General features: G+C 31.7%; 1 protein-coding gene across 5 annotated transcripts in view; it reads right to left on the reverse strand.

Moving 5' to 3' along the window:
- Ctr1A (Copper transporter 1A) overlaps positions 1–14,250 on the reverse strand; it is a 157,112-nt gene that overhangs the window by 76,543 nt on the left and 66,319 nt on the right. For 3 of the 5 annotated variants that reach the window (XM_014417168.3, XM_014417164.3, XM_014417166.3), the window contains one exon: positions 6,800–6,817. The exons of the other annotated variants lie outside the window; for them this stretch is intronic. Coding sequence is in view for 2 of the 3 variants with exons in the window: in XM_014417164.3 (XP_014272650.1) it covers positions 6,800–6,817 (18 nt within the window). In the remaining variant the exon portion in view is untranslated. The remainder of the gene's footprint in view (positions 1–6,799; positions 6,818–14,250) is intronic. 5 annotated transcript variants of the gene reach the window in all.

Here is a 14,250-nt window from a genome sequence, read left to right on the forward strand (position 1 = left end):
GTTGCTAAATGACACCTCAACTTGCTCAGCTAAAACGGTCTTACTCTACAGGTTCACCAACTATTAAAGCTAGAATGATAAGTATAGATAATGAGGTGTTGACCGTAGATTAATGATTGGAGAAGTTTGTCGGGGGGTCCAGTCAGCAAAGAACAACATAAATAAACAAAACCATATTCATTTATTTTATGCCGACGTTTCGACCTGAGTTTCAGGTCTTCATCAGGGGTTATGGCGTAGAAGTTAGGCCTGCAACTGACAGACCTACCTTGCACGCACGGTTGCAGGCCTAACTTCTACGCCATGAAACTCAGGTCGAAACGTCAGCATAAAATAAATAAATATAGTTTTGTTTATTTATGTTCTTTGCTGACCGCACCCCCCGACAAACCTCTCCGATAAGTATATATCTATTCCAAGAGTCCGTCGTGAAGAAATATGTCGGCTACTCTTTCTCCACCCCTATATCAAACACATCCTTAAATCTTAATGTTTCTTAAGATACAGAAGATATATATAAGATAGAAATACATATAAAGTGGAATAATACATGAAGGAAATGGTAAATCTAAACAAAAATAGAACATGAAAGCCAAAAGGAAAGATAGAAGTAGATGAAATACTGAGAACACATTGAATGGACACTAGACGACGAATGCTATTATTTTATGTACATATAAAGGGTGTAAAAGGATAAAGTCGACAACTCCGAGTGGTGATTCTACACCTCATATACAATAAAACTTTACTTCACCTGACTCATGTCCGATTCTCAAACATAAGATAGAATCTCAGTTTTTGTGTTTTTTTTTCTGAATAACACGTCTTTTCTTCATAAAAATAGGCATATCCCCTAAGTTATTGTTCCTACAGCAAAATAAAATCAAGCATTGGAAAGCTCATTAAATTTGATTTTGCTTAATGAACATTAACCTTTGGCGAAACTGTAGAAAATTTATGTCCACAATAAATTAAATTTTAATTAAAATGCCGATCATTGTAACTATATTTAAAATTTGCTATCTACTTTAAACATTTTTAACAAAGAAATGGAATACGCCAAACTGCTTTAATTGTAGATGCTATCTGTATTTTTTTTTTAAATGTCAATCACTGCAAACATATTAAAAGTTGTTTGTAGGAAGATAGTCCGGGTTGGGGTCAATAAAGGTATCAAATAGCATAAGAAAACTATTTATTGTTAACCAACGTTTCGTCCCTTCCAATATTAAAAGTTTGTGTATAATATACTGAGTATCACTATGTATTCATTAAGCAAATTTAATGAGATTTCCTAAGGTTGTTTTAATTTAGCTCTAGAATCAACAACTTAGGAGATATGGATTTTTTATGAAGAAAAGGCATGTTATTCAGAAAAAAAAACACAAAACTTGGGACATGGGTCAAGTAGACTTTTTCTCCTGAATTATTAATATATATTATATATAAATATATAATATACACTATTTATTTTATACAATAGGGAGAATTCGACTAATCAGAAATTTCACGTGAAAGGAGCTGAGAGGGTGTGGCTATACAATCCTCTGCTAGGCGTGAAAGAGGCTCAACCGCACTTGAAAGCTAAGCCCCTTCAAAGATATAATCCCACACAATCCACGGTAGTGTTTAGTTGTTTAACCGATTTCTCTCGGTTCGTGGAACGGACTAGATGTATGTATACCATTTCACTTATTCCTGGAAGAAATTGACAACATATTTTAGTTAATAACAAATATATTTTAATTGAATGATACAACTCAAAAACATACACTACAATGGGCAACAAAAAGGAGAGTGAGTGTGATGCTATGAGACCGTTGGGTACATTACAAAACAGTGTTTCCCTCATAATCAAATTTTACAAAACTAAGTGTATATAAAAAATTATCCAACTATGTCGAAATATTTTTTGTTGTTTTTGCATATTTTAGACCTCATGAAGTTCAACGAAGTGGGGCGAAACGTCAGAACTTGTTAACTATTTTTTGTTTTCTTTTTACCACACTCCCTACCATCTTCTTCATACTTCATAATGATGCGGTGTATATTAAGTATATACACTTTTGGAAGATCGTTTTTTCACCATAATAAATGGTCCGAATGCGGTCAAAGAAAAAACCCAAATATTAATAAAACTATGTAATGTGAGCCAACGTTTTGCAGGGCTTGTTTTCTTCACTATAGTATATTTATTTTATCTATTCTATTAATTTTATTTGTTTTTATATGTTATCTATATTTATTTTAAAATAATTTCGCCTCCTTATTGTGTATATTACCATTTGATATCTGCCTATTTTTATGTTTTTTAAATTGCCTAATATTTTACTTTAAAATTATTTCATATCTGTTTAACCGCCAATCCCCCCACTACCCATTCTGCTTGCCTTCACCTTCACTCTTGTGCTTACCTGCATTCAGTAAGGTAAGTGTCTCTTATTTTGTTCATTTTTTTCCTTTATTCTTTATTTTTATTCGTATTCCCCTTTTATCCCTCTTTTAGTCCTTTATTTTTATATTTCTTTTTTAACTACTTTTTTATTTATTATTGCTTCGTTTTAATTGTCTGAAAACTTAAATTATGTAATTCTTATTTAATTTTACCTTTCACATAATCACTCCAAATGTTCAAGATTTCCTAAAAGATCTGTTGAATTTTATACAAGATTAGTTGTAAGTACAATCAGGATTAGAGTTGATTTTCAGGTAAACGATAATTTTCAATGATGTGTTCAAAAATCGAAGTCTTCAAAGAAATGTGAATATGTTCCTTGACAACAGAATAAGGATGGATATAAAGCATATTTGTAACTTTTTAAGTCTAAAATTAAATCTTTTAACTAATATAAATATATCCCTAATTAAATAAACAGTGTAATTAAATAAAATAAAAAATAATCAGCTTGGAGGGACTGGTCTAGCAATAGGGGTACTCATGATGTGTTAAATATAAAATGTTTTACTATGTTAAATGTTATAAGTGTAGGGTTTTGAGCGGCCCTATTTAAATTCGTGTTAAATGTTAAATGCACAAGAGATCCGAGTGGATTTTACGAGCAAATTGTTTTATAACGTTTCCTTCCAAACTCCATGTTATTGTTAACTTCTAAGTTTTGATTGAAGTAATTAAATACAACATGCCTAAATTGAGTGAAAAGTAGAAGTTGTGAAAGTTTGACAACTGAGTGTCTTGTTCATCTTCTAACTTGTGAGGAAGAGAAACAACTGTCATTACATTATTATTATTGTCACACATTGCTTTATTAGTTTTAAAAACATCCAAAACAATACTAACACAATCAAAACACAAACTACGAGCAAGTATATGTATAATACTACATTGCTTGTTACTACAACAGAATGGTGACTAGCTCAGTTGGTCGGTTGCTTGAAGTCATTCTACATTTAACAGACTCTCAACCACCTTATATGTTATATTGGTTTAACATGGTAAAAGAAGGAAATATTTCTCCATTTAACATGTTAAACTAAAGATCGTGAATACCCTTAATACCTCATGTTATGCACGACATGAGGCAAGGAGGTCACAATAGGCGGGACATGTGGCTCGAAGCAATCAATCAGGACGCCTTTACACAACAATAATGCCAGTATAGTTGGCAAGAGACCACGTGAGAGGCCAAAAACCAGATGTATAGGCAGAATTGACAAATATGCGAAAGAGCTGCATGCAGCAAACTGGAAAACCAAACTGTTGGAAACCCAACCGAAAAAAAAACCTAAAAACATAAATTTATGAATTATATCACGTACTGGTAAAAAATCTACTCATGATATAAAGAAACACTAACAGTAGATAATACTTCCACAGGACGGACCTCATTAGACGCATGTAGCACACAAGTTAGACATTGAAGTCACATAATTGGTATTTAAAATGCCTAGCAGAGAAGTCTCAGAAACCATCCCCTGGAGGAAAATGAAATTCTAATAGAAGGGAAAACTAAACTAAACTTTAATAAGAAAAACATGGGACCGCCGTTAATAAAATGTATAACTACACTTCAGTGCTGGTTTGTAAACCAGTTCTCATAATGAAGAAAGGATAATTTTAAGACATGAGCGCTGACGGGAAAAAATGATACCATAAAATTAAACGTTTGTTAGTGAGAGCTTTTTTCATTCAACAACAGGGAGAATATATTTTTTTGGACATAAAGTTCTTGAAGCTCATACATAAACATAATTTCTTAGCAATACGTGGCTGCAATACATCAAATTATGATTATTTTTACTTCATTAATATCACTCCAGTAAATTATTACCTCTTGTATATTTTGAAGCCAAGAATTAAGTTTTGCAATCTGAAAGCTGCAATGGATACTAGCATAATACAGACAATGTTCATATAGTCCTTAACAAATATAAATTACCCGCACTAAATTATTTAAACAGTAAATTATTTAAAAAATCCAATGACTCCTGACCATAGAGTTCTCAAGATTTCTACCAGGTACATACAAATTCCCCTTCTTCAGAAAATCACTCTTATCTTGAAGTACCTATTCCCGAAATATTTAAGATTCTTGCAACTACTTTTGAAAAAGTAAATATTGTTTGTGATTAAAAATTTTAAAATCCGATATTTAAAAGTTTTTCTCCAACTTTTTAAAAGGATATAAATATTAAATACGATTTTAAAACAAAAATAAGAAATAAAGACCAATAATAGATCAGGTAAATTTTTTTTAGAGAGGGAGAGAGGGGAGAGAGAGAGAGAGAGAGAGAGAGAGAGAGAGAGAGAGAGAGTGGTATTTAAAATTTTACCATCCAATTCATAATACTGAGTGAAGGAATTTTAAAGCATCTATAGGAGTTATGTCATCCGTTATGTTGTAGCTTTCACCAGAAATAGACTCTGACCTATTCTGTTTTAAAGTCCACAACCCATAACAAGGAATCCGAAAATATCCTCAGCGAATTCAGAATTATAAAATAATTTTGAAAATAATAAAAAAAAGTAAGACTAATGAAAATAAGCAATATATCTTAATAATGATCAAACGAAGAGGAATGAGCAATAAAACATTCTCAACTTCTATACTGATAATAGGAAAATATTTTTGAAAGTAAGCAGCTGTCACCAAGACAAAATACTGGGGATCTCCTTCTATTATATATTTTATATTATTAAAAATAATTTTTTTTTTATTTTATAGAGTTATATTTTATTTTCTCTTTATTTTTCATCGGGGCTAAGAATCTATCTTGTTTTTTGTTCTGATGAAGGCCTGAAATTCTGGCAGAATTGTTGGCACTAATAAATAAGTTTTTTACAAATTATGAAGAAGATTAGGAGTGTAGTCAATCAACTAATTATTTTCCGACGTTTCATCCTACTTTATAGAGCTTAACCAGGGCTGTTCAAGTTTATAATAATAATATGCGGATCCGGATGAGCACTAATAACCTTTTTATATAATAGATAGATGCTTGTATTGTAATCTGCAAAGCATAAGTAAAATTCGCAAAAAGTAAAAATCGCATTTAAATAAAATATGCTTAGCGTTTTCATCCGCGGAGCCCTCCTGGAGTCCACCTAGCCTCATGAAGTGGGTAGCCTTAATTGGGTAAAAATCTGGCGGTGGAGCGTGATTCTGACCAAATCACCTCCTTGCATACCCGTTGGTCTAGTAACAGTACGTCGTTATGGAGTAATGAATGAACCCCTGGCCCTTCATGGATTTTGTGGTACTACAGATTTTTATTATTTTATCATATATAAGTATTTATTTGAGTATAATTATAATTACTTATTTGTGCCCTTCACTGACCACACCCCAACTATCTTTCCCTCACATATTTTAATAATAATTATTTGTGATAATACTCGAATCTAAATTTAATATTACCATTAAATTTTCATTCGAAGATACCGAGAGAGGCGCTCCCTTATGTTAAAAAAAAAATAAATTAACTGCAAATTAATAAAAACTTAAAATATTCAGATTTAATTCCCACTCGACACGGAACAATTTTAACGATTTCCGTAGATTTTTTTCTAATTAAGAGCTTTATGTATTGTTTTTTTTAATCCCCTCGCTAAAGATAATTTCAGAGCTCTACCTTAAGATCTGAACCAAGCAAAAAACACTTACAGCGATAACAGAGAAATATAACATATTTATAAATTATAAATTGTTTTAATTTATGCGAAAAAATCTAAGAATTGCCGAAATAATGAGTGACATTATTTGGTCATTGACGTTTTAAATCATTTATAGATAAATAGATGCCGTAATTAAAGGAATCGCGGAAGTGATAATTAATGTTTATTATAATAGCTCAAGATAATTATTGATAATGAATACGATGACGTATACTTGATGAAGATGTACGCGGTAATTTATGATGATAGGATAAATTTATGATACAAATAATCGATTAGAATTAATTTATGATAATTTATAATATATAAATCAGATTCATAAAAGAAGATTATTTTAAATACATATAGAGAAAAAACAAGTTTGTTGGAATATATTTATTTATCCAACTTTCTGGAAATACATGTTCTCCAGCCCTTACCAGGCTGGAATACCGAGCCCCGGGAAATTCCCTACCCCCACTCCTCTGTGACGAGAGACCTGCAGGCAACCTCTACGGCAAAATATGACACTTTCGCAAACAACAGGAATTACATAAGTCATATAGTTCCTCTAATTGTTCAATATTATTTTACACTTTCCCTTCCTTTAATTACATTATAGATATTTCATAATTAAATCTATTGATTTTATAGTAAGAGAAAAATATAGTAATAAAATGTACTCACAAAGCTGTAGGAGTCGCCCTAGAAAAAAGAAAAAAAAAATTAATATAAGTCACAAAAAAAAGGATATGTCAGTAAAGGGCCGATGGGAGTGAATAAAACATTTCATTATGTTCTACTTTATTCTCACTGTGTTCCGACCCACATCGTAGGTCATTACTAAGGCAATTAGGAAAGAGTCTACCAAGCTGGAAGGTCAGGGAAAAAAAATAAAGAAAAAGAAATCTACCATCTTGTTTTTAATTCCACCACCCTTTTTCCCCGATACCAACTATACCTGCAACATGGAGACAAGAAATAAGAAAAACAAATATTTTTTTAATAAACTTTCAAAATGATCGAAAAATATATACCTACATACTTCATTATAATACAAATGCAACCAATAGTATTTTAGAGATATTTATCCAACATTTTATGACTTTGTAAATATAATAAAATAAGCAAACTATTTTATTATTATGTAATTCTTAAAACTGAGTAGAATGAAATAACTAATATTATTATGTTATAAACTGTAAAAGTTAAAGTTATATTTTAATGAGGCAATCACTATGATAATATGGAAGAAAATATTCGAAAATTAAACTTTCAAATGCATTTTTTTATATTAATTAAGTTAAAATTTCAATAATTCAATTTACTAGCATAATGATGAGTTGATATATGAGATGATGATTGGGGGTGAAGAAGATAAATAAGTAAATACCTATTTATTAGTTCTAACCTTTCGCCCAGGATTTTAAGCCTTCATCAAGGGTGTGAACAAAAACAAGATAAAAACTATAATGATAATATAGGTACAAAAGTACAATACATAGTGTAATATTATAAGAATATTGGAAATGTATATATAATAATATAAAGGGCATATAGTATAATATTAAAATTAAAATGAAAGATAGAATAATATAAATATGAAAATCAACTAAATAAATAAACATTAAAATAGGAAATTATAATTTAAATAATGTTGTCATATTATTTCATTCTTAACTTTAATAATTCTAATAATATATCTTCTTTATATTATTATATACAGTTTCAATATTCTTATATTACACTAGGCATTTTCACGCCGTTTTTTAATTTCAGAGGCTTTTTGAATATTGTTCGATTTAACTACCTTAAAATTTCATCTTCCCGATTTAAGATCATTTTTCCAAAGTGATAAAGGGCCGTCGCTCTCAGGGGGTCTAAGCGGGGCGGGTCCGGCGGGGAAGGATTGCCTTTTCTTTTTGTGTTATCATCTCCTCTTGTGAGATCGTGACATATCGTAAATCAACCAAGCTACCCGCTATAATTGTCCGTTTGAAAAGTCAGATAAGTAAGGCTACCATGGAGGGCAGGGGTGGAGGGTTTCACGCCTTTTTTTCAATTTCAGGCGCTTTTTGAATATTACTCGATTTAACTATCTTAAAGTTTCCTCTCCCTGGGAGTCTTTGCGGAGAATTAAAATACTTACATATATATTATCTTATGTTTCTTGTTATTCTCTATAGACATTTAATCATTATGGTTATTATCTTGTTCTTGTTCATAGCCCTGATGAAGGGCTGAGGTTCTAGGCGAAACGTTGGCACCAATAAATACGTTTTCACTTATTTGTGTTCTTCACTGATCTCAATAATTTTCTCCCCACAATTTACTAGCAATTTTACAGCGCATTAATATCTTCTTAGCTGTAAATGTCAAGGTTATTATAAACTGATTCAGCCAATAATGTTCAACAATATACGAAAATTAGAGATATGACACGTATTCCTATTTTAGACTAATAGTTCGAAGATCAATTGAGGTCATAATATCATGGCCGTTTGCATTATATGATTCATCATTATGTTATTAATTGATGAAAGTACTTGAATATCAGGTAAGTAAAATGTGGGAAAATAAGTTTAGTACATTTTGTCATTCCTTACTAAAGCATTCACAAATATATCATCAAATCTGATATCTAAAACAAGAATTCATGTCATACCACTAATTATATTATAATTTTTCATCATACTATTACTTAGCTGACTCAATTTATAATAACTTTGACTGTATAATAACTTATGGGAAATTTAAAAACAGTTAAAACTCGATTTATCTTTTCTTTTTTACACAAGCGCAGTGCAGTAAGGAAATACAATAAACAACATAAAATACTACCCAAAGTATTAATTAATGAATATGACGTCAATGTGTAATTTGAATATATCAAAAACTTAAAGAGTGTTCTGACAAGAGGAATTGGGTTTGAAGATGGACAAAAAAATAGATCCGAGTTTTAAAAGGTTTTTAATTTTCCTATAAATTGTTACATTGAAGAATGTATGACCCTTGTATTGAAAATTATTATTTTGAAAGACTTTGAGAGCTTCAAATATAATAATCCAATGTAAAAATGCTAAAAAATCGATAGTTGTCAAAATTTATACAAAATATGCTGAGTTATAACCCTTAAAGTAATTTATCAAGATAGCCGTGCTATCTATTGAACAGCGACCCCTAGAAGCAGCCTTCTAGATCGAAACGAGCGAGAGAGATAAACCCCTCCCCGGGCGCCCTTCACCTCTGCAACACAACACTCTCTCCATCTTAAATAGAGCAAGTTACACAACGCTAGCGGCAAATGGTTTCCGCTTGGCTAAATGTCTCTTTTATCTAGGATGCTAACTGGGCAGCTCAATTAGGGCAAATCAAATTTAATTACAATGCGAACCTTAATAAATAATTATAATAAAGCAAGGATTTAATCCTTGAAGAACAATTAAATGGAACTATTTGAGTGAATCGTTTATAAGTACATTTTGATAGTTGACAGTAACTATCAGTTTAACTAATAAATTACAAATAATATTTGTATAAAGATCATCTTCTTAATTATAGTTCAATTCAAACTAAAAACTGTTCCAATCATATGTTCACCATTTATAAAGTCAACATTTGGACAAAGGTATGTCAGAGACACTTGAAGATCTACTTTTCCCTAGGCCAGATATATGGTATTGTATGAAGCATGCCTTCACCTTAATGACAGACATACTTCACTTTTGGTTGGCTGGTTGTGTTTGATTGGACTGTATAATTGAAAAATGAAACATGATTGAATGAACAATAAAATGCTATTGTATAAGTGGTGTGGGTGACCGAAAGAAAACATTTATATTTAGATGGTTAGTAAATTTTGATTGGCTGGGCTATGGAATTGTAGATCATGAGGTGGTTGATGATGATTATTATGTGGTGGTGGATGTCAATTATTGCCAGGTGGACTTACTTCATGCTTCCTTCTTCCCTCTGCATTTTTATGCCTCTCTCCCCACTGCTGCTGGGAACTACTCTAGTAAATCTACTCACTCATGGTAGATATTATTGATGAGTGCACAAAAAGAAAAGATGGACTGCTTCTGGATGAAGACAAGATGGGTATCTCTCATTAGTCTCGGTTGCTTCACTTTCCACAGAGAGCGCTAGAGAAGGTGAGTTTTGACTGTTGGCCACATGGGCGCTAGTATATCCTGTAGGCTATTATATGCCATAATGTATTATGGTGTGGAGGGGCCACATTCAAGTTTTCGGTTGCCGTAGGTTACGCGGAACAGGTATCCTATTATGAAGTCATTTTTCCAATAATTAATTGAAGTATTGACGTCAAATCTTTAAACAGCATTCAAAGATGAAAGGATAAAGTTGTAGGTTGTTGACGACCAATCCGAAGGTCGGAAGGCTAATCACATCGAGAAAGAAAAATGAAGCGTATGAATTAGTTCGTATCAAGTAAGTCTGTGACATCATTCCAATCAAGTATTATAGTAATTTAATCGATTTAAAAACAAAGTGATTCATTTTAAAAGAAACTTCTTTGATTTTATTTAACCGAATAACATTTTATTTTATTTTATCCTCTGTCGCAAATGCGGTAGAGGTCTGAAACACCAGACCATGTGCTGGGAATCACCAGCCAGGAAAACCAGAAAAGGAAGTTAGGAAACAACAGACCCAGGGCCTGAAACACCAGCCCATGTGCTGGGAAAATGCCCCAACTCCCTCCTTATAGTACAAGAGACGGGAAGAAAAAAGGTAGTTATTTCACCCCAATTTTTTATTACTATAATGAAAACTAGGTATAGTTACTAGTCAAAACTGATGAGTCTGCCAATTATAGGTGGGGAAAATAAAAAATGGCAGCTAATAAAATGGCAGGGAATGAAAAACCATAATTTTTAATCGGACCTTTATATATTAAAAACTAACAACAACACAAGAAAATCTAAAGGAGAATCTAAAATCATTTAAAGAATAGTAAATTTGCTTCTATATTAGCCCTAATAGAGCTATTTAAGTCGAATAGTTCCCAAGATATAGCTTTGCAAAAGGTAGCATTTCTTAAAAATGTATTGAAAGATAAGTAATTAGTTAATTTATTTTGAGAAATCTATATCTCAGCAACTATGTGACGTATAGATGTCTATTAGCACTCAAATTAAAGCTAGTTTGACGCACAAAAAGTAGTTTATGACCTTTACCTTCGTAGGAATAATAGTTTTCATGATATTTCCTAAAATAAATTTAATTACAGTTGTTCCGACAATAAGTTTGATTTATGAAAAACTTTATTTCAGAAACCATAGGACGTACAGACGTCTGTCAGCACTCAAATTTACTATAAAATAGTTTATCTATCTTTGTAGTAGTTGTACTTTTTATGATATTTGACAAAATAAATTCACAAACTGTTAATTTCTAGTTGTTTGTATAAAATTTTTGATTTTTGAAAAAATATATCTCTAGAACCATAAAACGCACATATGTCTCCCAACACTCAAAATTAAGGAAATTCAACTTACTATAAAGTAGTTTATGACGCTTATCTTCGTAGGAGTAGTAGTTTTTATGATATTCACATAGGAATATAAATTTGGCAAATGAAAATTTGTCCGAACAACAATAAATCGATTTATTTTATCAAATATCATGAAAACTACTACTCCTAAGAAGATACACGTCATAAATTACTTATAGCCCATTAAACTAGCTACAATTTGAGGGCTAATAGACATCTATAAGTCATATAGATCAGGAGATATAGATTTCTCAAAATAAATTAACTAACTACTAATCTTTCAGTATGTTCTGTACAACATTTTTGTGAAATGTTGCTTTTTAAAAAGCTATATCTCGAGAACTATTGAACTATTTGGGCTCACATTTTAGCAAATTTACCGTACTTTAAATGATGCTCTGGTATAGTAGTTGTAAAGATATAGAGCTCGATCGGTACTCATTACTCATTCACAAAATACACAAATCGTTCTACCCTAAATAATTACCAACTCCGATTTTGTGTTTCAAGTTCAACAATGAACCTTCTTTAGCCGCCATAATTAATTAAACTTACGCGCCCGAAAGAACCCGTTTCCAGGCATAATTAACGTGACTAGGCGTCCCGCTTTTAAGCAACTTGTTCCCAGATTTTCTCGAATTCACATTAGGCACGTTTTTCAGTTAATTGTTATCAAAAATAAGCCATGTTCCTAAAATTTTTACTTGAAATCCAACAACCTCTAAAACGGGTTAAATGCTATAATAATGGTAATTGTAGTAAGTAGACTGTTTTTCGTAATGGTATTTAGCTTAAATTTTCATTCTTTAATAATACACCTCTTTTCCCGGTCCCGGTCCTTTCTAACGACTAACTTGAAATCCTTATAAAATTCTATAAAAAAAAAACAGGTAACTCCTCTTCAATTCCGACTATTAAAACACTTGTTAGACAAAGCGGTCTAAGTTTCTATTAAAAAAAATAAATAATTAAAAAAATATCACTATAATAAAGCCTATATGGACTTAAATAGTTGGGCTTTAGAACACTAATAAACTATCGAATTCTTCTCATATACAATCTTTGCAATCCAAAATCTTTCTGAAAATCCTCAATGCTCCTTAATTTATCACAAATAAAAGCATTTATACTATGACCTCAACGTTCCATATGTTGCCGATTTTTATTGAATCAGAAATCAATCCTTTTATGATAAACTCACTAACGACCCAAACCCAATTGTTTCCTCTTCAATTTCTGATTATTCTCCTAGAAATTTGAATAAAAGTCTCGAGATATTTTAAAGCAGAAATCGTATGGGCGGCAGAGTGATGGTATAGAACCAAAAACTATTCTCATTAACCATTGTAATACCGCTTGTAAAAATGAAAAAATCCAATTTGAGAGATAAAGGAAAAACAGGAATGGTTTCCTGTCGACGAAACTGAAATGTATGCCAACATAGGGCTTGGATACATGAAATCCAAACTTGCGAAGTATAGAATGAATGCAAGGGTGATGTGTAACAATATACTGTTAAAATCCACAAAGGGAGCAGTTGACACACTCGACAAAACGGTCAGCGAATATACTTGCAAGAGACACACCAGCAGATACACAATAGTTTCGTTTATAAACTGGATCGATATAGCTGCAATCAATGCATTATCCTGTAGGAAAATATTCACCTTTACTTACAAAAATTTGTTTCTGTTTGTGCTGACTCTAATTAAAATATTAGTTGAACCAGTAATTACGAGAAGATTGAAAGACCCGTCAATCTTATTTCTAAAAACTCAGACTGAAAAGGGTCTAAAAAATTATGAAGAATGGTATGGGAAACCATTGAGGATAAGAATTGTGCTGGCGAGATGGAATAATGAATTACGTTTATTTTCTTTCTAAATATTTCTAAAATCCATATTTTATAACCATTTTACCATTTATTCTCGCCAACAAGATGGAATGTACATACTAGGATTAATAAAATAAGTAAGAAATGCAAAAATACTAATGAGGTCTTAATAATACCACTTCAGTATTATGTGCTTGTTTCGAATCAAATTGCTAGTTTCTGAAATTAGTGTGTAAAACAAAAAAATCTAGAGTTTTATATATCAGTACAGATTATTTGAAACTGTAGCTCCGAGAGTTAATGTTTTCTTTTCTTTTGGCTCTGTAGATCTTTGGCCGCCCGAACCAGCCTACTCCACGCCTGCCAGTATTGGTCTTTGTTGATTCTGTCTATCCATCTGGTTTTTGCCCTCCCACGTAGTCTCATGCCTACAATTATGCCATTCATTGTTGTGTAAAGGCGTCCTGATGGATTGCTCCGAGCCACATGTCCCGCCCATCTTAACCTCCTTGCCTTCATATCATAAGATATGGACTGACCAGTCTCTGAAAGCAGTTCACCGTTAGTTTTTCTCCTTCATGTACTAAGGCTCAGGTCATAGGTCGCTCTTGTATTGTACAGAGAACTTTCAGTTCAAATCTCTCGATTTTACTTTCTAGGGTATCTGTTAGAGCCCAGATCTTGCAGCCGTATATCAGAGCTTGAGAGTTAAATATAAGATAATAATAATATATATTATTTAATTTTAGGCACATAAAAGAGACAAAAATAAACTAATTGAAAATA

Source organism: Halyomorpha halys, unplaced genomic scaffold, assembly GCF_000696795.3.
Source record: "Halyomorpha halys isolate HHAL.00 unplaced genomic scaffold, Hhal_1.1 Scaffold147.1, whole genome shotgun sequence".
NCBI lineage: Eukaryota > Metazoa > Arthropoda > Insecta > Hemiptera > Pentatomidae > Halyomorpha > Halyomorpha halys.